This window comes from Balaenoptera physalus, assembly GCF_965194825.1.
Source record: "Balaenoptera physalus genome assembly, chromosome: 5".
NCBI classification, from domain to species: Eukaryota; Metazoa; Chordata; class Mammalia; order Artiodactyla; family Balaenopteridae; genus Balaenoptera; species Balaenoptera physalus.
In genome coordinates, this window is record NC_138884.1 from 37,154,613 (window position 1) to 37,178,575 (window position 23,963).

The 23,963-nt window shown below is 46.4% G+C and overlaps 1 protein-coding gene across 9 annotated transcripts in view; it reads right to left on the reverse strand.

Annotated features, from left to right (window-relative positions):
• GATB (glutamyl-tRNA amidotransferase subunit B) overlaps positions 1-23,963 on the reverse strand; it is a 95,985-nt gene that overhangs the window by 42,956 nt on the left and 29,066 nt on the right. For 7 of the 9 annotated variants that reach the window (XR_014264081.1, XR_014264082.1, XR_014264083.1 and 4 more), the window contains 7 exons: positions 21,314-21,427; positions 18,748-18,946; positions 18,214-18,336; positions 9,845-9,958; positions 7,492-7,576; positions 6,737-6,781; positions 4,554-4,743 (listed from right to left, as the gene is read on the reverse strand). Coding sequence is in view for 6 of the 9 variants with exons in the window: in XM_082463402.1 (XP_082319528.1) it covers positions 4,554-4,743; positions 6,737-6,781; positions 7,492-7,576; positions 9,845-9,958; positions 18,214-18,336; positions 18,748-18,946; positions 21,314-21,427 (870 nt within the window). In the remaining 3 variants the exon portion in view is untranslated. The remainder of the gene's footprint in view (positions 1-4,553; positions 4,744-6,736; positions 6,782-7,491; positions 7,577-9,844; positions 9,959-18,213; positions 18,337-18,747; positions 18,947-21,313; positions 21,428-23,963) is intronic. The other 2 variants (XM_082463399.1, XM_082463401.1) reach the window with 2 other exon arrangements.

Below are 23,963 nucleotides of genomic sequence, written 5' to 3' on the forward strand. Positions count from 1 at the left end.
TAACACAACACTGTAAATCAACTATATGTCAGAAAAAAAAAAAAAAAAAGAGCGTCTGTCTCTTAGTCAGTGTGTTAACCCACTGCCCTGCAGGGCTCCTCAGGAGAGTTAAACACAACACAGAAAAGATAAAGCTCTTACATCTGACAACGGCATAGGGCACTGTGGTGGGTACAGCGGGCTCTCAAGAAACACTGAACTGAGGCTGCTATGTCATTCCTCCACTAAACCTCCCACGACAGATGACACTGAAATCTGTCCACTGAATTCATACACAGCCAGCCACCCTGTGAGCTCAGATGCATTCTTACCAAGTGCATGATACGAGGCACTGGGCAAAATCATCCCACAAAACCTACAAACCCCACGCACTATGTGCAGGCCCTTCTCAATGATTCCGTCAGAAGGGGCCAAGCATCTAAGGCAGAAAGTCTAAGAAACAAAATAAATAAAACTGCAGAGAAGAGCTTACATTTCTTTCCTCTGACTTAAATTTTCTACTTGGAAAATGAATAAAATTTCTGCTTTTCATTGGAGTTGACTGATTTTCACTAAATTTAGTAGACAGCACCTTTTATGTTTATTTATAGGGCAGGCTGGTATCTTAAAAACCTAGAGGTGTGGGCAAAAGTTTTAAATAGACTGATTTCTATGGCTCTGTTTCATGAAGCATCAGTGGGGCTGGATAAAGCATTAATATCCACAAAAGTAAACATTCTGTTTTCTCTGTTAGGTGAGTCAAAACAGCAATGAACTTGAAACATTATTTCCATTTGGCCTTGTGGCACATTGTATGTGCCAGCAGGCAGAAGCGCTTGGAAGTAAAGAGTCTGGGCCCTGAAGTCAGCTCCCTCACAGGCCTGACGAAGTCACTCAGTGTCTTACACTCAACCACTCAACCACAGACATGATGTTTCCTCACCGGGAAAATGGGGAGATGGATGGTACCGACAGCAGGGGGTGCTGGGAGGATGGATTAGAAAGTGGTCTGCTGTGAACCGCAGAACCTGCTGTTAGCCAACAGCCTCGACTCTGTGCTGCCTATCAAGCCAATGACAACAATTCGTTTGCATTCTGAGTCCAGCAAAGCAAGGTTTAGGAAGAGATGCCCCCAAAGAAAACACCTTGGATTACCTACTAAGAAAAACATACCTGCATATAACCTTGACTGTTCTCATAATTAATCCTGGATACACTGACTCAGAGAAGAACTTGCTATGCTTCTGCTACTACAATCTCTCAGTTTTCAAAATCCTAATGCCGTGATCTCAGCTTCCGTATGTCCATTCCATAATCCATACAAATGAGGTCAGAAATCAAGGGAGTCTGACACAAGATAGGGAGGAAAGGTTAGCTCACTAGGTTGAAGTTTCAGGTGGGACATGATACTTTCCATGAGGCCAGAGGAAGAAATAGTCATACAGGTTACCTGTTGGGAGGGGATTATCAGACGGGTTTAAAAGATGAAATCAGAATGCAGATATTTAATGTCCTAAAAAAACCAGTTCAGAAAGAGTCAGAGAGACCAAGTGACCTGCGGCCGGTCACGGCACGTGAGGTTAAGGCGGAAACCCCAGGCTTCTCCTCCAGAGCTCAAGGTACACAAGTACCACCCTGTGATTTGCTGGGCTGTCAAAAGGGTGGTTTATGTATCTGACCTTTGGAAACAGGGATGCTTTATCAGGAACGCTGCTTCTCCGAGGACTTTCATGAGTACTGTGACAGTACCCTATTCAGCCACTTACCTGTCCATCCGTTCACTGATGCCTACTGTGTGCCAGACTTTGTGGTGAATGCTAAGATAGACCTATATTAGAGTTTTGTAAATGCCAAGGAGAACTGATCAATACGCAATTCAGCGCTCACCACACAGTAGGACGACAAGATAAATTAAAGACTAGAGTTGTACAACAAAGGAAAGATAGCCCATATTTTATAGCAACTATAAATGGAGTACAACCTTGAAAAATTGTGAATCACTATACTGTACACACCCGTAACTTATATATTGTATATCAACTATACTTCAATTAAAAAAAAATTAAAGACTAGAGTTAAGTTCTGACTTTTTTTAAATCATTTGTGGGTAAGGCCCGTGTCGGGTGGGTATGTGCTTAATGTTTAATTTAATAAGTGACCCAAAGGCAGGAGCGGGGACTCGCTCTGCAGAGCAGACCTCCACCACGGCTACTGATTTAATGAATACTCCTGGGCACTCTTTAAATTGAAAGAGAGTTCATCAGATTTGTGCATCTGCCCTTCTCAGCAATCTGTTGTGTTTCTGAGGAAGGCAGGAAAAAACGTGAACAGACCATTTTCGGGTATGTTATGAGTAACTCAGCTTCCAGTGATTATCAAGTCATCAAGGGCTCAGGATGCCTAATTTCAGGTAAAAAAATTTGTCTGAATCATCCTCTTTCCATTCCTACTAAGTTCTCTTCTCAACTGTCTTGAAAATTTCAAGTACTAGCCATTAAAAGAAAAAGAAAAAACCGAAATGAGTCACCTAATACATTATCTGCAAGCTACAAAAATAAGCGGACTTATAGCGGTCCCTTAAAAATAAGGGACTTATAAAAATAAGTCCCTATAAAACTGGCTCAAAAACCACCTCCTTCTTGAGAGTTTTCCCCTCTGTTCCATCAAGGTAATCACTACCTCCTCTGGGTTCCCAGCCTACCTCACACATCTATCTAGTGCAGTCTGCCCTGGGGACTGGTTAGTTGTAGTGTCATCTATACATATTCCTGGAAAGCAAACAAACAGAAAAGAGAGTCACTGTCACTGTCTCAGTACCTGCTACACAGGAGATGCTAATAAAAGTGCTGTACTGAAGAGATCAAAAGTAAGTTTCCCTAAACAGGGCCTTAAACTATGAAAACAGAGACTCACTCATTTGCCACCCTCGGCAATCATCTATCCGAGACCTCCTAGGCTGTGGCACTTGAAGGTCACGGGAGCAGAGCCTGTGACACAGACACAAGTGCGAATGTGTCTCTGCCTCAGAGAACTTGCTGGCGGTGAGGGTACTATCTCTGGGGCTGAGAAGCCTCGGTCTGTGTCCTCCCATCCCTTATTTAATTTGGCACATCTGTTATGAAACACAGACTGGAATTTAGCATTTAGTATTGAGTCTGAAGTTTATTCCAAGTGGGCTGGAAAGTCAAGATGGTGGGGAAGATGTGTAAGACTAAAACTCAGGTTTGTTAAATCAACTGAGGAACAGGCCGTGAGTTGCCAGAGGTTTCAGGTTAAGAGGTGTTCTGAACAAGAAGCTCACTAACTGATTCCTACAAAGAGCTGGCATTCAGCACTGCTGATGTGCTAATCTGCACCAAGTAACAGAGCGAGAGGATGAAACCGTCCTTGCCTTCAAGGCACTGAATGAAATACACTAACAAAGAATTAAAATACAGTGACATAATCACCTCAGAGGTGTGAATAAGATACAACAGCAGCCCATGGGAGGCGGTGAGCAACTCTGCCTAAAGCATGAGAAAATAACCCATCATGTCTAATCACTGGTGGTGAAAGAGGGTTCACGTGCATCTCGTACAGAACACCTATTAACCAGAAAGACTGTTAGGATTCATGTGTTTTTCCAAGGTCGATCTAACAAAACTGAGTTTTGTATACTCTGGATACTTTTCAAATGAGCTGATCTATGGATGATAAAGAGAGACTCATTCATTCAACAAGCATTCGCTCGCCTACCTTGTACCAGAAATGGCCCGGTTTTGTTATTGGAGTGTATACATATATATACAAATATGAATATTCTAACATCCCTACAGAGTTATTATTGGTCAATTACAATGCAAAAGCCCAGAGTTTCCAGGGATTCTGCGCTCCGCATGATGAGTGTGGCAGACACCTCATCCCCGAGAGATGCAGCAGAGAAACTTTCCACATCCTCCCTGACAGACAAGCAGAAGACAGCTGTGACGAAATGCCACTCTCCCGGACGCTGTGTCACTTTAATGTTGCCGTGACAAAGGAAACTGCAAAGCCCAACGGCCCTGGAAAGGATGGAAATCCCTGAGCACATCTACAGGGTGTCAGATTCTTAACAGCCCCTTCAGATGCATCCTCCAAGGACCAATACTTTTAGTCAGAGTTTTCAGCATTTCATGTGGAATAAATGTTTCTTCTACAACTGGTAAAACAACTGGCTGGCTTTCTGAGAACCCCACTTCCTGCCAGACCCTGTCATGGTTCAATACTGCCAGACATCTAGAAAGCCTATATATTGATTTCCTTTTGCCCTGCAGACGCAAGGGAGAACACTCATCCATAACACCTGGACTGTCTTCAAGAAGCTTCCACGGCCGCTGTGAGCAGCTCTTCGTGTCTACACACAAGAAACGACTGACACGAGATCCTGCCTCATCTTCTGGTTTTCGGAGGAGCATTTACCATAAAGGCTGGTGAGGAAGGTTAGCGCGCCTGGTTCTACGGTACACCTGAAGGCATGGGCTGCTGCACCTAGAGGCCCCTGAGGAGCATCCCCCCCCGCTGGGCTGGGCTGATTGCAGCCTCTGATCAGTACCCACCAGCAAGGCAAAGCTGTGCTCCGGCAGCATCCCGTACTGTCGCACGAGCTTCTCCCGGGTCACGCGGGGCAGCTCGGGAAGCCGCTCCCGGAGCTGGTCGATGTCGATCACCTGCTGTGGGTCTGCGCCAGTGGGCAGGGACCCCGAGTCGTAGAGCAGCAGCGGGGGCAGGTTGGGCTCCGGCATGAACCTGGCACACAGAGGAGATGGCATGACTGAGTATTCGGTTTAGCTGGAAGAAACAAACCTATCGTCAGTATGAAAGTTTGTGTCTGGATGCCATGTTACTCGCAAATATTTTCCAACATCCCATAATATCAAGTCTCCTAGTTTTCCAGGAACTAGTCCTTGTACAAGTGTAAGGTCAAAATGACCAAATCCACCACTTTCTATGCTTAAACGAGCATTAAGTGAAAAAGGCACAGCACCATGTTGATGCCACACTGTGGTTTATAATTGTGGATAAAGTGTATATTCATAAAGACATAGGCTGGAAAAAACAGGACCAAATGAGAACAATTTACTTTTAGGGAGAAAGATTATAAATTTTAAAATATTTTTAGCAGTATTTGTGTAACAGATGAAAAGTCAAAGAAAAAGAAAACTTTCTTTCTTGAGAAGTGCAAGAAATAAATGGATTTTGCCTAAATAAAATGTAGAAGCTCGGGGAGAGGGAGGAATGAATAAGGGGAGTATAAGGGATTTTTAGGGCAGTGAAATTATTCTGTATGACACTTTAATGGTGGCTACATGTCATTATACATCTGGCAAAACCCACAGACTGGACAACATAAAGCACAAACCTTAATGTAAACTATGGACTTTACTTAATAATAAGGTATCAATATTGGTTCATTAATTTTAACCAATGTACCACACTACACGCTAATGCAAGATGTTATCAGAGGAAACTCTGTGTGAGTGTGCGTGTGTGTGGGGGGGATACAACACATACCAAGGAGTACATGGGAACTCTGTAACCTCCACTCAGTTCTGCTGTAAACCTAAAACTGCTCTAAAAAAGTCAACTAATTTTTAAAAAAATGTGGAAGCCGCACCGCCGCATATGCTCTTGTGAAATAAAGATGTCCTTCCCTCTGTTCTGTTCTAGCATCTAACGTTTTCTCTCTGCCCATACTTGTCAAAGGGCTTATGCAAAAGCAGGGTAATGCAGAATAAATGGTGGCTCCAAGGTAATAGCTCAGAAGGGCAAGCAACCCATCACCTCAATGCCAAACCTGTGCTATGAATTAGTCTGACTACTGAAGGCAAGAGGAAACCAAAGGGAGGCTTCCTGAATCCCATCTGTTAACCTGGGAGACTGAGCTGAAGCCACTGGCTGTGCTAAAAGCCAACTCCACGCTCAGTGAGAAAGCAGCATAAACAGAGTAGGGGTGACACTGGAAAACAAAGAAGTTCTTAGGAAGAACAGACTGAACCTAGAGGGATCACTATAATTAGAACAATGGTGACTTTGACAGACACACAAGAGGAGTCCTTGAGGTGACATGCATTCTAAGGGTTTGTGAGCTTCGTCTTTCCTAAATCTCGATGCTATATTTGTTCCTCATTGACAGCAATGGCTACTCTTACCTCTTCCTGGACTTCGCAAAGGAAAGTGCCAACCCCCACAACTTTGTTGCTTAAATCTTTAATTTTTGCAGTCTGCTAAACTGGGGAAGAAACAAAAGGCTCAATTTATTGGAAGCTATTCTTATTATTTGCTTTATTTCTGGATCTCAAATGAGGTCTAACGTGTTAAACAGCATCACCTGAGGTTTGAAGGGAACTGCCGTTAACATATACATCTCTTTTTTCTACCTTCTCACAGAACTTCAGTGTTACTGCATTAGTTACTGAACATGAGAATAAGAACAGCCTAGGCCCCACCCCACAACTGCCATCCTCTTAGCTCAATTATGAAAACTCTGACACAGAGGTGAGTGAACAAGTGTTTTCCAGCTGTTGAATCCTGTCAAATAAGGTACTCCAAGGCTACCAAATCAAGAAAATACTCTTCCTCTCAGTGTACACGTAAAACAGGAAGCCTAGATTTTCCATTATGTGACAACAACAAGGAAAAGGGGTTCCTAAAAGCAATCTAGGATCATTATGTTGGTCTGTAATTGGATTTGGAATATGACCCAAATACAGAATGGTGTTTCGACAAGAGGAGTAACCACCTGTAGTCTTGTTTTCCTTCTTTGTCTCTCATCGGCATGGTGCACCTGTGACAGTTAAACGAGAAAACATTAAAAAAACGCTGCATGCAGCATCAGCTAGTGTAGATGCAGACAGGGGTTTCCCTACCAATAGGGGACCCAGGGGATTCAAGCTCCTCAGCCTTCCTTGGGAGACACTTTCATGAATACATTGCAGAAGTAATATTAAAGAAAGACAAATGTTTAGCATGATAATTAAAGGAAAAGAAAAGAACAGAAAAGAAATTGCTTCAACGTTTCCAACATTTAACCAGCTCAAACTCTAGGCTCTTGAGCTTTTTTCCCCAGTCTTCTGTTAAGTGTATAAAATCCTCAAAATTCAGTCAGAAAGTTAGACTCAAAGATATCTAAACAGAAAAAGACACCTCTACAACCAGTTCTAAGCTTTCTTCCACTTCTAGCTTAAATTGGCAGAACTTAGGTCTGATAGAATTTAAGGAAGTAAAAATTCTTGGAAAAAAGGAGGTAAGCTGGAAGCCAGGGAAGTGCCAGGACTTAAGACTCAGCAAGTCTGATGGCAGTCAGGTGAAACCTCTTACCAGCCCTAGAGGGCATATCACAACCCTGTAGGGTACCGTATTTTCCTAATTTTACTAATGAGGAAACCAAAGGGCAGAGAAGCTAAGTACCTTCTCCAAGGTGACATGGCTGGTCTGTGGTAAGCCCAGACTGGAACCCCACCTACCTGTATTCAAGATGCTGTCATGCAAACTCACCCCAGCTTGTAATCGAATGAGCGAGTTTCATTCAGAATTTTACCTCCATTCTCGAGTTCACTGATTTGCCTCTGAATTTCATAGTCTAAAAAAAATAGTTTAGTATCATATTTTGATTCCTTTCATCCAGTTTAGCAATAATTAGACATCTTTTTCAATCTTTATGTCAAAAACTAATCAAGGGAGTTGTTTATAATTCTTCCCACAGATGCTATATTTTATTCTTGCTGCCGTCATAGAATAATCATGCTAGAAAGGGCCTTTTAGGAAGCTCTGCTCCCTCACTTTTTGAGAAAACCCAGGCTCAGAGAGATTGCGTGGCCCAGTACAGGCTACACAACGTGGCAGAAGCAGGGCTAGGACCAATATCTAGGCTGAATGACCCCAGATCTAAGATCGCTGCTTATCAAGAGTTTTTAATCCCAGGATCTATGGGTGGCCTTCAAGGGGTTCTAGTACCTCCTGAGATTATATGCAAATGTGCATGTGTGCACAGGCACATATTTTGGAGAGAGGGTCCAGAATGAAAATTCTGGACCCTCTCTCCAAAATATGGAGAGGGATCTATGACCCCAAATGATGAACAGCCACTGCTCTATGCCACGCTCCCTCACCACCCAACAAGACAGAAGTGGTAAGCAAAGCACAGCCACAGTTGCTAAGCTTCTTTATGAAAACAGCTTTAGCCTCCCCTCCCCCCTCAACTCCCCGCCCCAACATGTACCACACCTACCCTTGCCCAAATCCAAACTCTTATCATAGCTGATAAAAAGCAGCAACACTAAGAGAATGGCTAAAAGGCGTGATGTAGGGAGAAAAATGGGGTAGAAAAATTACAGGCTTGGAGAATTAAGCCCGTAACAGTAAAGCTTCGGTTCTTCCAGCCTGAGTCAGACCACAGGTAGAATTCTGTCTCAGACTACTCCAAAGGGCCCTTCATAAGATAACAGGTTAGGGACAGCCAAAATCAGGCAGGGGTCTCCGTCGTAAGTCATCAGGGATGAATCTACCTAAAATCTTGTTTGTCTTTTAGGTTCCCATCACCACCTCTTAGAATAATGAGTTCCAGAACACTCACCACCTACAAGGTGAAGTGGAACTTTCTTTCTGTTCATTCCAAGCTTCCCTTTCACAAACCTGAGCTGGAGGGTTTTCCCTGACCCAAACCTATCATGGACTCAGAAATATGGACTGTGTCTCCTTTTACAGGCAGAAGAGTCCACCATCGTTAGTCTGTCTTCACGCGGGAACCTTCCCCAACACCTTCCTCTCCTGTAAGTCATGCACTTCACCATTTTAATGCTTTTTTCCTGAAAATTTGTAGACTCAAAGTGTCTTCACTGAGGCTAGTTGATCATTTCAGGTTCAGGATAATAAAGTTTTATACAAGATTAGAAAATCTCTTTTGTGTTCCTTCTAATACCCAGGATGCTACTAAACCTTTTGGCTGTGACTCCACATTCATCCGTCCCGTTCTCTGTGCACCCTGAAGGGTGCACCTTAACCTCCACCTCCTCCCTCCTCTCTTCCTCTCTAGATACCTTTGGTTTTAAAGAATATTTTCATTCCTCTGAGATGTCTTCCCCTCACATTCACAGTTATCAACTTCTATGGACCACCCTAGATGTTGATCTTGCTCAATTGTTCTATTTTAACTACTAGCATACATTTGTCCACATTGAAATATCCACAATGTGAACAAGTAAGACCAATACCTGATTACACAGGTCCAAGTAATCTATTCGTTAAAACGGTAAAAAGCAGAAAAACATACTGACCAATTAGGTCAGATCGTGGCCAATCTATCATGAACAAATACGACTTTATACAGTTCAGGCTGGTCAGAAGGAATGTGGTACATGGAAAAACAGAGTTACAGGATTTTGCAGATCCTCCCATAGAGGTGAAGTCTATTTCCCTTCCCCTTGAAACTGCTTTGAATGGAATGTGCTGGAAGAGATGCTGTGCAAGTTCTAGAGCTAAGGACTCAAGAGGCCTTGAGGCATCTGCCTTCATCCTCCTGGGATGCCCCCTCTGCCAAATAAGAAGGGCTGGGCTAGGCAAGTGAATGAAGCAAGCCCACGTGGGTAGAGAAGCCCTGCAGACGTCCAGCACCAAGGCTGCGACAAGTGAGTGAGGTCATCTTGGACCCTGTATCTCAGCAGAGCTGCTGGCTCCCCATGGCCACATGAATGAGCCGAGGCAGGACAAGTAGAAAAACCACCCAAGCCACAAAACTCTGAAGTTGAGATGTTATCATGTAAGCCATTAAGTTGGGGGGGGGGTATGCTTGTTACACAGCAACAGATAACTGATAAAAAGAAGTATATGAGGAGTAACAGCTGACATTCACCTATAGCTTTGGCCAAAAACCTGGCACTGTTGAGATTCTTCACTTCGGTTCGAACACCCAAAGGCTCCCCAGGGTGATGCACAGATATGTTGGCGTCCACTCTCAACTGGCCCTCTGTAAGGAAAGAAAAAAGACAACACTTTAGAAATTCTCTGAGGCAATCGTGGTTTTTTTTAAGGCAAGAGAGTGCAAGCAACGTCTAACTCTAGTTGCTGTTTAGTTACAGCAGCCTAACCTCAGAGGAAGTAAGGTTGGTCCTGAAGTTCATGGCTAGTACTTCTGCCCACTTGCGAGAATGACAGTCCTAAGGCATCTGAGGGGTGTGCGTGTATATTTCTGTGTACTTGTGCACATGCAGAAGGCAGGAGACATTCTGGATATAGTGGCTTGGGAAATCTAATTTCTTTCACGCCAAATAAGAAAAACAACACTGTTAAAAATGGAGATATACCCTGCAGTTTTATTCCGAAGTGTTTTTCAAAGCGTCAGAGCTGGGTTGGGGGGGAAGGCTTCAGAAATGATCATGTGATAGCCCTACAGTGCTCTCCAATGGAATGTGGATTTCCAACAGTGATTCTGGGAGATTTATAAGAGAGTCCTTGAGAATTTACAGCTCAAGGGCAAGAGCCAGAAACCTGGGCTTTTCCCCTCATCCTTCCTCCAGGTACTGTAATGATCTCTTCCTTCTGTAAACAGGACTCGGAATCCTTCCTGACTGCTGTAAGGGTTTGCGCAGCAGACAGACAGTGCTGTTATGAAGGGGACGGTCTGTGGGGGAGGGACTCAGAGGGGGCCATCCCCATCCTGGGAGGACCTTCTCTGACCCTGCAAGCCCCCCCATTTTGGGAACAGTAATCCCTAAGGAAGCAGGTGGCTTTTGGAGAGGGCCAAGAGGCTCTTGAGGAGGAGAGGGAGGCAAAATCTCAAGCCAAAGAGAGATAAAGATAAGAAATCATCACATTTTATACCCTGCAAGGTAAGGCCCCAATTCTCTGTTCTCCAATTCCACTTACAATATTTAAAATAGAACAAAATGCTGGATTTTTCTTAGGCAAGTCTTTGAACTAAAAAAGAATCTGCCAAAGAGGAATGTGTCGACTGGCTGAAGAAAGCAATTTCTTTTCCAAGGTTTCATAGCAAAAGCATATTAAAATAATAAAATAGCTCAAATATATTCTATGCCAAGAAAAAGAGACCCTTGCAACAGGTCTCTGTCATTCCCACTCTGCCACTCCAAAGGCCACCCACGTTGACAGGCAGGGAGAAGGTGCCTGTCAGCCCAGAAATTACTCTATGTCTCCAGCACGGACCTTTCACATTTTTACAAAATCCCAGAGCCCCTTTAGGACAACATGTGCTTCCCTGAATCTCAAGAAGTCCCAACGGCTCCTGATATCATGAGACTCTTGGTCTAGGAACCCTGCAGCATCCTTTGCTGCTCTGTTTTCTTGGCCCTTTGTAGTCTGACTAGGTCCTGTCAGTTCCTTCCCCCAAACATCCCTCAGAGCTGTCACTTCCTCTCCATTCCCACGGCTGCCATCCTTGCCTGAGCACCCGCATCCCATCCTGACCTTCAACTCAGTGACCCCTCCTGGTCCAGCGCCCCCCCCCCCGCCAGCTCGGCTCCAGCCACATCCTGCTACAGGACGGTTGTATCACTCCCAGCGCTTGACCAAGTGCACAGCTGGCTACCACTGGGTCATCCCACCTCCTCTGCTTGGTATGCAAGAGCCCTCGTCTGGTCTTGACTGATGCACCCCGCATTTCCTGCTGCTCATTCCCTGAGAAAGCCTCCTCCCTTCAGGGGAGCTTCTGTCTGCTCGCTGGCTCCCACAGGCCCTCGTCATCACCGTTACTGTCCCTCCTTCAACCTCGGCTCATCCTTCGAGGTCCCACATAAGCGGTACCACCTTCTCCTCCTGGAAACCCTCATCAGTAGGCCGGCCTCCACTGGTGGCTCCTCGGCGTTATCAGAATACATGCAATCAGTAGAGCACATGATTGTAGTCTATTCTGAATTAGTCTTTTCTTTGAGACCAGATGGAAGGCCCTTGGGAATGGAGCCCAGATTTAAAACTCCCACCCCTCGTGCCTTCCCAAAGACATCACTCCTTCAGTTCTCTCGTCTCTCCCACACCACTCCTTAACTCTCTTCCTCAGCATTCCCTCTATGCATGTGTATCCATAATCAACAGTATTTCTCACTAGAAACAAAACCCAAAGACCCACCCCCTTGAACCCAGTTCTCTCTCCATCATTCTGCTGTTATTGCTCTGCTTTCCTTTTCAGCAAATCCTCTCAAACAAGTATTGCTTGTTTGTTGGCGTCTCATCTCCGTGAGCTCACCTCCCATTTGCTCCTACACCCACGTCAGCCTGGCTTCTGTCCCCACCTCTTTGCAAAACGCCTCGTCAAAGTCACCATCAACCCCTGGCTGCCAAATCCCACGGACGCAGGACACGTTGTGTCTTCCCCTCACTGGATACGCCGGCCCTCGGTGGCATGTAACCTACCAACCAACGCTTGCTTCCTCCCTGAAACATCTTCCTCCCTCGGCTGCTGTGACCTTACTCACCCTTAGCTGCCCCCTACCTCCTGGACACTTTCCATGTCCGTGTCATTTGTCCCTATCCAGACTCAGGACTGTCTTCTTTACCTGCACTCTCTCTGTAAATGTGTATGGTTTTAAACACCATCCAAGTTCTGATAACTCCTGAATGTCAGGATGGGAACAAATGACACGGACATGGAAAGTGTCCAGGAGGTAGGGGGGCAGCTAAGGGTGAGTAAGGTCACAGCAGCCGAGGGAGGAAGATGTCGTTCCTTGGCTTAAAAGCCCTTCCCTGACCTCCCACTGCACTTGGAATGAAATCCAAACTTCTTATCATTGTTGGTGATCTAGCCCTCGCAGACCTTTTCAGTCTTACCTGAGGCCGCATTCCCCTGCTCCTTGTGCTTTCCCTACAGTGGTCTTCTGCCACCTGTGTTACCTCCAAGCACACTCTACGTTTTCCTCACCTCAGGGACTTAGCTTTGGCTCTTTCCTGGATGCTCATTCTCTAGCTCCCTGGGGCTGGGGCCTCGGGTCATTCTCCAGAGGCCCTCACCATCCAATGTATTCTTTATCACGGCACCCTCTGTATTTCCATAAAGCACTTATCACTGTAACTACTTTGTTCTATTTGTTAATGTATTTGTCTCCCTCATGAATACAATATTTCCTCTAGGTAGCAGGAACAATGTCCTTTTCACTGCTCTGTTCAGAACCTAGAGCTGCCTCTGGCACATGGTAATTGTTTGATAAATTCATACCTTGGTATTTCCCTGAGCCACGAGTAAGCTGACTGGTCTCACAGTAGGTTCCCGACAAGTTCTAAAGTTCTGTCTGAATAGGACTAATCTACTGAATCCTATGAAAGGCCCATTCAGCTCAAAGGAAAACTTCCCAAGTATGCTGAGCTCTGCCCAGCCAAACCTCGATACTTGGGAAAGAACTTTTTTTGAGCCCTGAGAACCCTGAATTGGACCTCTCCTGCTTTTAAAAATAAAACCATCTTTCACAATTTCGACTTTTAATTTGGAAAAGGAATAAAAGCATGAGTTTCAGTCTCTCCCAGAGAAGACCACACTCCATAGATGTCTGAGGGGACTCATTTAGTGTCCTGCAGTGTTGAAAGACAGTTCACTTGCCTGGATTCAAATACAGTATCCAACACTCACAAAAGGCATTTACCCAGTGAAGACAAAATACCTTTTAAACAAATTAAGGTAAATTGCCTCAAGTCCACAAAAGCCTCACAGTCACGTTCGCTTCAATGCATTCTCCAACACTGGGGGAGGGCCTTCACAAGAACGTTATCAAGCTCAATTTCCACTCTCTAGAACTAGAGATTTGTAACAGCAAAACGAAAAAACTGTACTACTGAGCACAGTGATATGGTGCAGTCATATTTTTTTTTTTTTTAAACACATTCACACATCAGAAATATAACATCAGGGCAGAAAACTGTTTCTGTAAACAGCAGGGGCCTGAAGATTTAGTGAGAAAGTCTATTAAGCTGTCTCATTCTGATCACTGAATACCCTCCAGAACTTAAATAACAGGGTTTGACAAAAAATAAAGTAAAATAAATAATGTGGCTCAATTTTATCCAACATATATCACAAAGTTTATTCATCCACAATGAGTGGTGATTCTGTGAATGTAATACTACTTATTATTGTTAATAGAAGCACCTGACATTTCATGAGCACAGGCTATTTATTTGTCAGGACCTGTGATACGTTTTACGCACACTACCACGTTCTTTCCCTACAACAGAGCTTTAATGACACATCCACTCAGACGTCCTTTAGGCAATTCACACTTGACACTTCCAGGACGGTATTCCAGGTTTTCTTCCACAAGGCCAGTCCTCGCCTGCTCTTCCCACCCTGCTGCCCCAACTCTGTTTGATGACTTGGATGACTTCCTCTCCTCTTTGGTTTCTTCCTTTCTCTTTCCATATACAATTATTTAGGGACTCGTTTCACAAGTGTGGAAAGGGAGGCTCAGAGAAGTCAAATACCTCGCCCAGTTTCTATAGCTGGAAGCGGTAGGAAAGGATTCCAACCCAGGTCTGGGCCTGCGGTGTCCTCAGCACTCACACTCTGCTAACCCAGCTCTCAAGGTTGGGTTTTTTTTTTTTTTAATTAATTTATTTATTTTATTTATTTATTTTTGGCTGGGTCTTCCTTGCTGCGTGCGTGCTTTCTCTAGTTGCGGCGAGCAGGGGTACTCTTCGTTGCGGTGCGAGGGCTTCTCACTGCGGCGGCTTCTCTTGTTGCGGAGCACGGGCTCTAGGCACTCGGGCTTCTGTAGTTGTGGCACGCGGGCTCTAGAGCGCAGGCTCAGTAGTTATGGCGCACGGGCTTCGTTGCTCCACGGCATGTGGGAACTTCTCGGACCAGGGCTTGAACCCTTGTCCCCTGCATTGGCAGGTGGATTCTTAACCACTGCGCCACCAGGGAAGCCATCAAGGTTGTTATCTACAGCAGCGGAGACACTGTCATGGCTGGCACTAGGAAGCAGGGTGACAGTGCTTACAAAGGAAGGCGTCCTGAAGTCAGACACACCTGGGCTCGGGCACCTCCTGTGCACCTTGGCCAAATAACCCAACCTCTGGAAGCCTCAACTCCTCACCTGTACAGTAGGCACAGTAATACCCATCTCTCAGGAATGTCATAAAGTTTAAATGAGACAATAAATTAATTTTAAAAATGCTTATTGAACTGATGAGCACATACTCGATGTTCAAACCGGCAGATATTACAACCTTGGAAACATTTAGTGTATCTATATACTTTGGTACACATTCAACTCAGCAGACTGCTTTGAGGATCTCAACAGTGGCAAACATCCTGAGAAGGAAGTGACTTCTGGAACCCAAGCTGAGCTAGTCCAAGCTCATTAGCAAAACTATCAGGAACTCACTGAAGCACAGCCCGGAGCAGTTTAAGTTTCATTCCAAAAGCACGCTGGGGGTCCACTGGTGCTCTCCAGGGCAGCCTTCGGTTGGTTCCCAGGCTGCATTCTCCAATGGCGACACAGTGGCCTATGGTGGTGGGACAGAAGGATGGGAAAGGGGCCTGGGCTGATAAAGTGCTGAGAGCACCAAAAGCCGGACCCCTGCAGACTCCAGGCAGACCTTCACTACCCAGAGCACTTCAGGACAACCTCAGCCACTCTGCTGCTGTGCTGGGGGCAAAGCTGTCTGATTTGTATTTAAAAGCAACAAAAAGTGTCAAAACAAACGAGATTTAATGAAGCCTCTCAGCTGTCACTGCCTGACGAGTTCTCGCTGTTATGGTTTATCTCTTGGCAAGGACCCGATGGGACTATTTCTCAGCTAACAGGTGGCCTGTTTATTATTGCATAGGTTTGGTAGGAATCACAGTTACTTTGAAGAAGAATGGAATAATACAACTTTTTTAAAGCAACAGGGCATAAATGGACAACCATCCAATCTGCCCATATTTCATTTCTGTTCTGTGGGTAAAAAGACAGCATGAGCCATAAATCTACAACGGAGAACTCTCTTGCTCTAACACAGAGCACTCCACTCAAACTCCCGTGGCTGGCTGGGTTTTTCCAGACTTTAGCTTAAAGAAGAGAGCAAATTGGCAAGTTCCATCTCCAGATCCAACTTGTACCAGGGCTTTGATGTTACAATTTGTTGCCCATTAGATGTCCTATGTGACAAATGTGGCATTACAAATTCCGAAGTCCCTTTGCAACATGTGAATAAACGTGTGACAAAATGGTCGGTAAATGGTATGATAAACCGACAGGGAGATGAATCATCCCCACCAATGGTACTTAGTGGCACCCTCTGTGACCATGTTCAATGGTTAATTTTTTGTGTCAACTTGACTGGGCCAAGGGATGCTCTGATATTTGGTTAAACGTTATTTTGGGTGTGTCTGTAAGGGTGTTCCTGAATGAGATGAACATTCAAGTTGATATACTGAGTAAAGCAGATTGCCTGCTCAGTGCGGGTGAGCCTCATTCAATCCGCTGAAAACCAGAATAGAGCAAAAGGCAGAGTGGGGGGTGAAGCCAAGCAGGACCCTGCGGGGCTCCTGGACATGGAAGCCTTTCTGTGTCCCTGTTTCTTGTTTGTAGAGACCAGCCTCCAGCCTCCATGACCTTCCCTGAATTCCAAAGGGCAGGTTCAAACAGTTGATAATCAAGGAAGGGAGGGGATGCAGAGACAAGGGAGGAGCAGCCCAGAAACAACAGTGCAGCCTTGGGGCAGGGTCCTGGTGCCCCCTCAAGGGATACACATAACACTATCTTTACAGAACTAAAACCTCCAACAAATGGAAGATGTTAATGACCTGATGAAGCATTCTTCATTCCAGAGAGAAGGTCATGATGTGATAGCCTCAAGAACCACAGAAGCTCATCAGGAGACCAGATTAAAGGAATGCAGGCCCTGTACACACCCTGATCCTTACCAGCAACCCAGCCCTTGAACCACTGCTATAAAACTCCTCACCAAATCCCCCTGGGTTGGGACACACAGTTTTGAGGGCATGAGTCCACTGTGTCCCCCTCCGCCTGGCAAAGGAGTAAAGCTGTTCTTTTCTACTTCACCCCCAAACTCTGTCTCTGAGATTCGATTTGGCACCAGCACACAGAGGCCGAGCTTTCGGCATCAGGGGAATTTGCTGTCTCTGCCTGACTGCCTTGGATCGGGGATACTGGTCTTGTCTTGGACTCTGGCTCAGACTGGAACTTACGTCCTCGGCTCTCCTGATTCTCAGGCCTTCAGTCCTGGGCTGGAACTATACTATTGACTCTCCTGCTGCTTGATGACTACAGATCTTAGGGATGCCTCAGCCTCCACAGTCACATGAGCCAATTCCTTATAATAAATCTCTTTACATGTCACAAGTGCGTGCACACACACATTCTCTTTGTTCTGTTTCCCTGGAAAACCCTGACTAACACACCACTGTACTGAGAGATGGAATCACCACTGTAGATGCAGAACCTGCACCCTTTTTCCACGCTGTCAGGGAGTGCTCTGCGAGTGGCAGACGTTTTTTAAAAGCCCCTGGGAACAGAAAATAGGGGAAAACCACGGGAGAGACGAGCATTCAGGGATGTAAGGGCCGGCAAAGTAGTGCTAGGAAAGGCTCATGAAGAAACTGAGTTTGACCAAAACTTGTGATCTTTGTATCCAACTTGCAAACACTTAAAATGTAGAGTTTCCTTGATCCCAAGTTTTCACATTGTTTCTTCTGTTTAATTCCCTAGTATATTTCTATTGAATTTCAGACTTTAACTCAAAGTTAAAGTTTTGTGAAATCATAACCTTGGTTTGTAGTCGATTCAATTTGGCTTCAGCTTGCCTGGATGAAAATTCTATAAAAGGCAGAAAGAGACCCAGAGGAAAAGCATCCAGTAGCAATGAAGCACTGCCCACACAGAACTCACAAACTAAGAGCTACTCTGTATAAACACAGGGCCTTCTGAGGACGATGAAGCTGTTCAAACACATTATTTTATTAATTCTCACAACATCCTGATGCAAGAGGCCAGGAGGACACCTCCAGTCCCTGGACTCCTAATCTCACACTCCTGGGCTCAGCACCTCTGCAGGGCCGCTGTTTGTGTGTTTATTTTTGGTCAGGGGCTCAGAAAAAAATCCAAGGAAAATTCTAAGGAAAAAAACCCCAAAACCCTGAGGTAGAAAAGGCTGAGGAAAGGATGCAAACAACCCCCCCGTAGCTGCTGCAGAGAATAAGACTCCAGTGAGGAGAGAGCCCGGGAGTGGAAAGGGAGATGGGCAAGAGGCGGGCACTGCTTCTGTGGCTGCTACCTGCCATGTTCGCCTGGCTGGTCCCCAAGGCCTGAAGAATCAGCTGCAGCTCCCTGATGGCTGCAGCCGCCTCTTCTCCACAGGACATGTCAGGCTCCAGGACCACTTCCAGAAGGCCGACCCCTACCAAAGAGAGGCAGAGTCAGTCTGACTGGAGCTCTCCAGTCTGATCCGCAGATACATCAGGCTGAAACTTAGGAAAACCCTGCAGCACTGACAGGCCCTGAATCGTTTCTCTTTCCCCTCACTTTTGGATTTTTAACTTTGGTTCTTTTCTTTCAATGTCTGCTTCAGATGTCAAGCTGCTGGGTCTGCGACTAGGCGGCGATGCGGTCTCGTTTTAGGGGTGGGTTAGTTGCAAGCGCATAGAAAGCACAGTCCTAGCCCGGCTCTCTCATCAGCTCTGCCAACACCAACGCTGATATTCTGATCGCCATCTGCCAGGCTCCGGGGCCTGTCTCCTCAGTTGGTTTGGGAAAACTCTGGAGGGGAAGGGAAGTGGCAGGAAGGGAAATGGGAACTCTCCAAGCCTACCCGCTCTGTTCAAATCAATGAGCGTCTGGGACCGCAGGTTGTCATGGAGGCTTTTGCCGCTGTCCTGTTCCAGCTGGATCTGCTTGACCCCCACTGTCCTGGTGACCATCTGACTCCACCTCTTCCCCACACAGACGCTGTACGCCAAGCTTCCGTTCACAGCGATCGGCAGCCTCTGCTGGGTAATCTGGTAGCCGGCCTGCACGCAAATGTGAGCCAGAGTCACTCGTCTGTAGGTCAAAGCTGGGAACTAGTTGATCATTCCTTTTAATGTCATAAAACTACAGGCTTACTTAAAACCACAACAGAACAGAAAAGGAAAAAAGGAAAAGGAGACACAAATCGGTTTATGTGCTGCGGCCGTAATTTAGCCTGGCCTCTTCTGGCTTCTCTGGACGCCCCTTTCCCCATCCCTGCACCCACACCCCCAATAATGAAGCAGTCAAAAACATGGATCCTATCTTCCCTAGGGAGTACCATTTTGGGGAATAACAATAATCTCTCTGTCTGAAGCCTCTAAGAAAAGAACGTATTGTTTCCCCTAAGCTCATTAGCTCAGCCCTGCATCTGATTACTGGGCTCCTGACAGACCCTCTTATTGGAAGTGCTGGCTAAGCATCCTGCCATCTACTCTCAGCACAGCTAACACCAGTTGCTAGTGTGGTGAAGCTGCATTCATTCCTGCTTTTTGAGCTCACCAATCATGTCAGCTGCCCTCCCTGACCCGACCTCCCTTGTTCCTCAAGCCAGAAAATGCTGTGACACTCACGCCCGGCTAATGGAAAGCACGGAGTACTAAAATACTGATGGATGTTGCCAGAGCTCCCTCGCCACCTTCTAAGTGGGGAGGAAGAATTACTTTCAAATGCACACGTGCATCAACACACACTAAAGAGAAGGCAGGTCAGGATGGGGAACTGGGGAAGAACAGAGAATGACACTGACACAGTGAGTGTCCCCTGACACTGTTCTCAGTACTTCACACCATTTAATCCTCAAGACAACCCTAGGAAGGAGCTACAGGGCATGGAGGGGTGAAAGGCCTTGCCCAAAGCCACAGAGCTAGTAAGTAGCAATGTCAGGATCTGAACTCAGACGGTCTGACTCAGAGTCTGCGCTCCTAGCTACCCGGCCAGCATTGTTCAAACTTTAGCTGCATTGGAATCATCCGGTAGAGTGGTCAAAACAAAGATCTCTTGGCTCCATCTGAAGCGTTTCTGACTGCACGTCTGGGGTGGCGCCTGGGAATTTATGTCTAACACGTTCCTAGGAGATGCTGATGCTAGTGGCCTAGAGAACACACTGTGAGAACCACTGCATTAGGTCAATTTGCTCTCTGTGCTGAGACAGGAAGTCTCAATCTGTGAAAATTAAACTCTGGGCAGGGCTGCCAAATAAAATACAGATGCTTGGTGAAATTGGAATAATTTGAATACGTTGTTTATTCAGATAAAATTGAATTTTTTTTTAGTATAAGTGTGTCTGTCTCATGTAATATTTGGCAACACGACCTCCAGATTATCTGAGCTACCTGGGCCAGAAAAACCAGAAAGCCAGAGTTAATAAAACATCTCATTTTAGTCACATATTGCTAAGTCTCCCACCTGAACCAAACACGTTATCACTCTTAAAAGATGAGAAAAATGCAGTTTAATTCTCTCCACCCTACCAAGCAGTAGAATTTACTACAAGGCTGGCAGCCAGAGGGAAAAAGCAGCAGCAGGTGGAGAATTCAGGTTCCAGCTGTATTTTTTATTTAATTCTACTCCTGCCCTCACCTGCTGAAAACAGCTCACGCCCGTCTTCAGTTCAGAGAGAATAACGTGAAGCAATATCATCACTACTGATTTCCTAAGCCTCAAGAAGGGCCACACTTACCATCAGAGGCTCAGAGCAAATCAAACATTATTTTCGGAAACCCACTTGGCATTACAGTTTTGGTTCAGTTCAGTATTATGAAAAATTGGCTCTAGTTCACACTGGCTTTCCTCTTAAAGAAAAAAAAAACCTTTCTAATTTTAAGGAAAAAGCAGGTTATTATTGGGTTTACTGCTCGACCAATTACTGCCATCCGTCCAGGCTTCTGGTTCACGTTTCCGCTTGCTCTTGCCCGCTTACTCAGTGCTTGGGGACGACACGAATGTCTGCAGACGAGCCGGTCCTGTTACTGGGACCTCCAACTTAACAGAGGGACGCCTCGCTCTGTCTCCGGAGCCACAGGATGCACTGACTGCTGCGTCAGCCACGGAAGTAGCTTCTGTCCTAACGGCAATTAGCACCAAAGCCCACAGCTGGGCTGAGCCTGAGAGCGCGGGCTGCTTCCCCTCCGCAGTCAGTTACGAGCGAGCCGCGAGAAGCACGAGGCTCCACCAGAGCCGGCGATCAGGACCCTGGCATCCAATCTAGTAAACGTCGGGGGGCACTGGCTTCATCAGGCTGGGCAGCGCCTCCCGCCGGGATGGACGGAGCTCTGGCTGAAGATGCACTCAGCCCCCTCCCGCGGCTAAGCCCCGGCTCCGGGTGGGTGGACAGACAGATGGATGGATGGAGGGCAGAGCTTACTCACAGGGAGGTCTGCGTAGAAGTAGTGCTTCCGGTCAAACAAGGACTTCCTGTTGATGTGGCAGTCCAGGGCCAGGCCGGTCATCACAGCCGCTTCCACACACTGCCTGTTGAGGACCTGGGGGGACAGAACACGTGGCTCCTCTCAGACCCACCTTCTGAACAAACGCTCCTCCGCCTGCGGATAGCCTCCCTGAATCTGGCCATCCGGCCCTTCGATGGGCATCAGCTCTGGTTCTGTGTGGGCAGCTCGGCTTACAAGCCGACTCAGTGTATCTGGAGTCGGGGAAAGTTTATATAAAAAAGGAGATGTGTGCGGTGGTGGGTCCCCCTGGGCACCTAGTAACTGCCACATCGGGGGTCCTTCCCCCCTACCCATACCTGACACGACATCAAAGTTAACAGGGAAGGTCCCAGAAAAGCTCAGCAGAGTGGTTACTACAGGAAATAAACTTAATCTCACTGCCTCTGCTAGAAGAACAAGGAGCTGCTCAGAGCACACAGGAGGCACCGATTCCCGAGAGGAGGATCTGAGAAGCAGCTCCCCAAACAACCTCGGTGAGGTTGGGAGACACTGTGACACAGAAAGAATGAACCTCTGGAAACGACAGGACTGCAGCCATCTCCTCAAGGGCTGGGAAATGCCGCACTCCTGCCTCCTCCTCTCGGTCCAGGCCTGGCAGACTCCCTGGAAGTGGAGGCTGAGCGTGCCCCCTCCCCTCCCCAAGCTGCTGGTCCCTCCAGGGCTCCTGGGGCTCCTGGGCTCCTTCTGGATCCCACCCCGTCCCACTTTCAGGAGCAAAAGACCAAGAAAGGGCTAGCCAACTTTCTGGCCCCAAGGGACGTAAACAGCTCTTAGCACTTTGGCGGGGTGGGTAGGTGGCTGGAATGAGGCAGACAACTAGAGATAAGGAGAAAGAACAGTCAGTTCTGGAGTCAGGTCCAGACCCCACTTCCGCTGTGTAGATGTACAGCTGTGGGGCTGGAAGCCTCAGTTTCCTCACCTCTGAGACAGGGGCTCAATGTCTACCTTGCCGAGGGGACAAAGTCACAGCTGGCAAATCTACTGCACGGCAGGAATTCAATAAATGGTTCATTCTCCCCACACCTCTTCGGGGAAAGTGTTGAGGACATCATGCTTGCTGACGAAACATATTTCTATTTTTTATTAGACTGTTTATGATGTCCTTTAGCGTGTTTAGTATGTTATTATCTACGTAGGGCTTTCCAGTGAAGCTTTTTCACATCCGCCGTTTTATTTCAGCCCCACAGCAACCCTGCAAAGAGGGGGTTTGTATTATTCCAATATGTCAGAAAAAGAAAAAACTAAGACCCAGAGAGACCAAGAGACTCACTGGAATCTCGGATCAGAAAATGTTAAAACCAGCTCGAGAGTCCGCAAGTGCCCTCGTCCAGAGGGTGACAAACAGAATCCCTGTGGTGCAGGGACCAGGCACCCAGACACAGGCAGGACTTGCTGATCAAACACGCAGATTTTAAAAACAAATCTGTACAAGAAAATGTAAGAGGCGTCTCTACTCACTGCAACATACAACCTCCAAAAGAACAAGCCAACAGCAAACCTCCCTCCTAATCACATCATCACATGCCTGGTTTTGGAAACTGGGTTACAAAATGGAGCCATCTCACAGCTTCCATTTGGAGCTCTTCATTCTGGGCCAAATAATACTGTCAGCTCTGCAGTTATAATGGTTTTCACGATAAGATGTGTGTGCGGCGTGAACAGGATGCTCTAATTATTGATGTTTTCACTTGCTAATGTTTGGCATTTTACTGAACAGTCGTTACTGCAACACAAACAGAGCTGGTGGAAAATCCTGCCAAATCCAGCCTGAAAATCTGACCCGGGTCAAGGCACACGAGAACCTGAGGCTGGGGTCCCGGCCCCGAACCCCACTCCTGCGGGGCTGGGCCGCGGCATGGGTGAGCTCGGAAACTGCCCGACTGGCTGGCTGTCCAGTTCTTGCTTTATCACTCCCACTGTTTTCTAACCACTGCTTCCTCTCTCATCTCTGTCCAGTCTGCCCCTTTGGGGCCAACCTGCTTCCTTCTAGGCATGAAGAGAGCCCAGGTCTGTTTTGCTTGCTAATTTCTGAGTGTGCATTGCTAATAAACACCCCTCGCCTGGTGCTGTGCGGGAGTGAAGAGTCGTGGATGATCACAGACTCTCACTGTCCCCGCATGCACATGAGTACACGAGCACTTGATAAACCATCAATTTCCAAAGAATAAGAATTCAGAAAAACACACAAACATTACAGCAATATTGAATATACTTTCATCTTTTTTTGATGATTTAGACGGCTTGGAGCACTTCAGGGTCAGAATTATAAGCATCAATCATCACCACACTACAGTTGCACAGAAGGGCTAGTAAATAGAGAGTGCCAGTTAAAGGAATGCCAAGAAAAAAGAATTTATTACGATCCTAGTCAAGCTGCTTGTGACAGATGGAGGTCCAGGTCAGCATGTTCTGAGAAGAGGATGCAGAATTGGAAAATTCAACTGGGGCTGTCTTTATTCCAAAAAATGTCTTCAGTGTCTACACAATACTAGGCTTTAGGAATGCAGAGGGACATAGGACTCCGGTGCTGGCCTCAATGAATGTGCACTGAGGACATAAACCTGCTGGC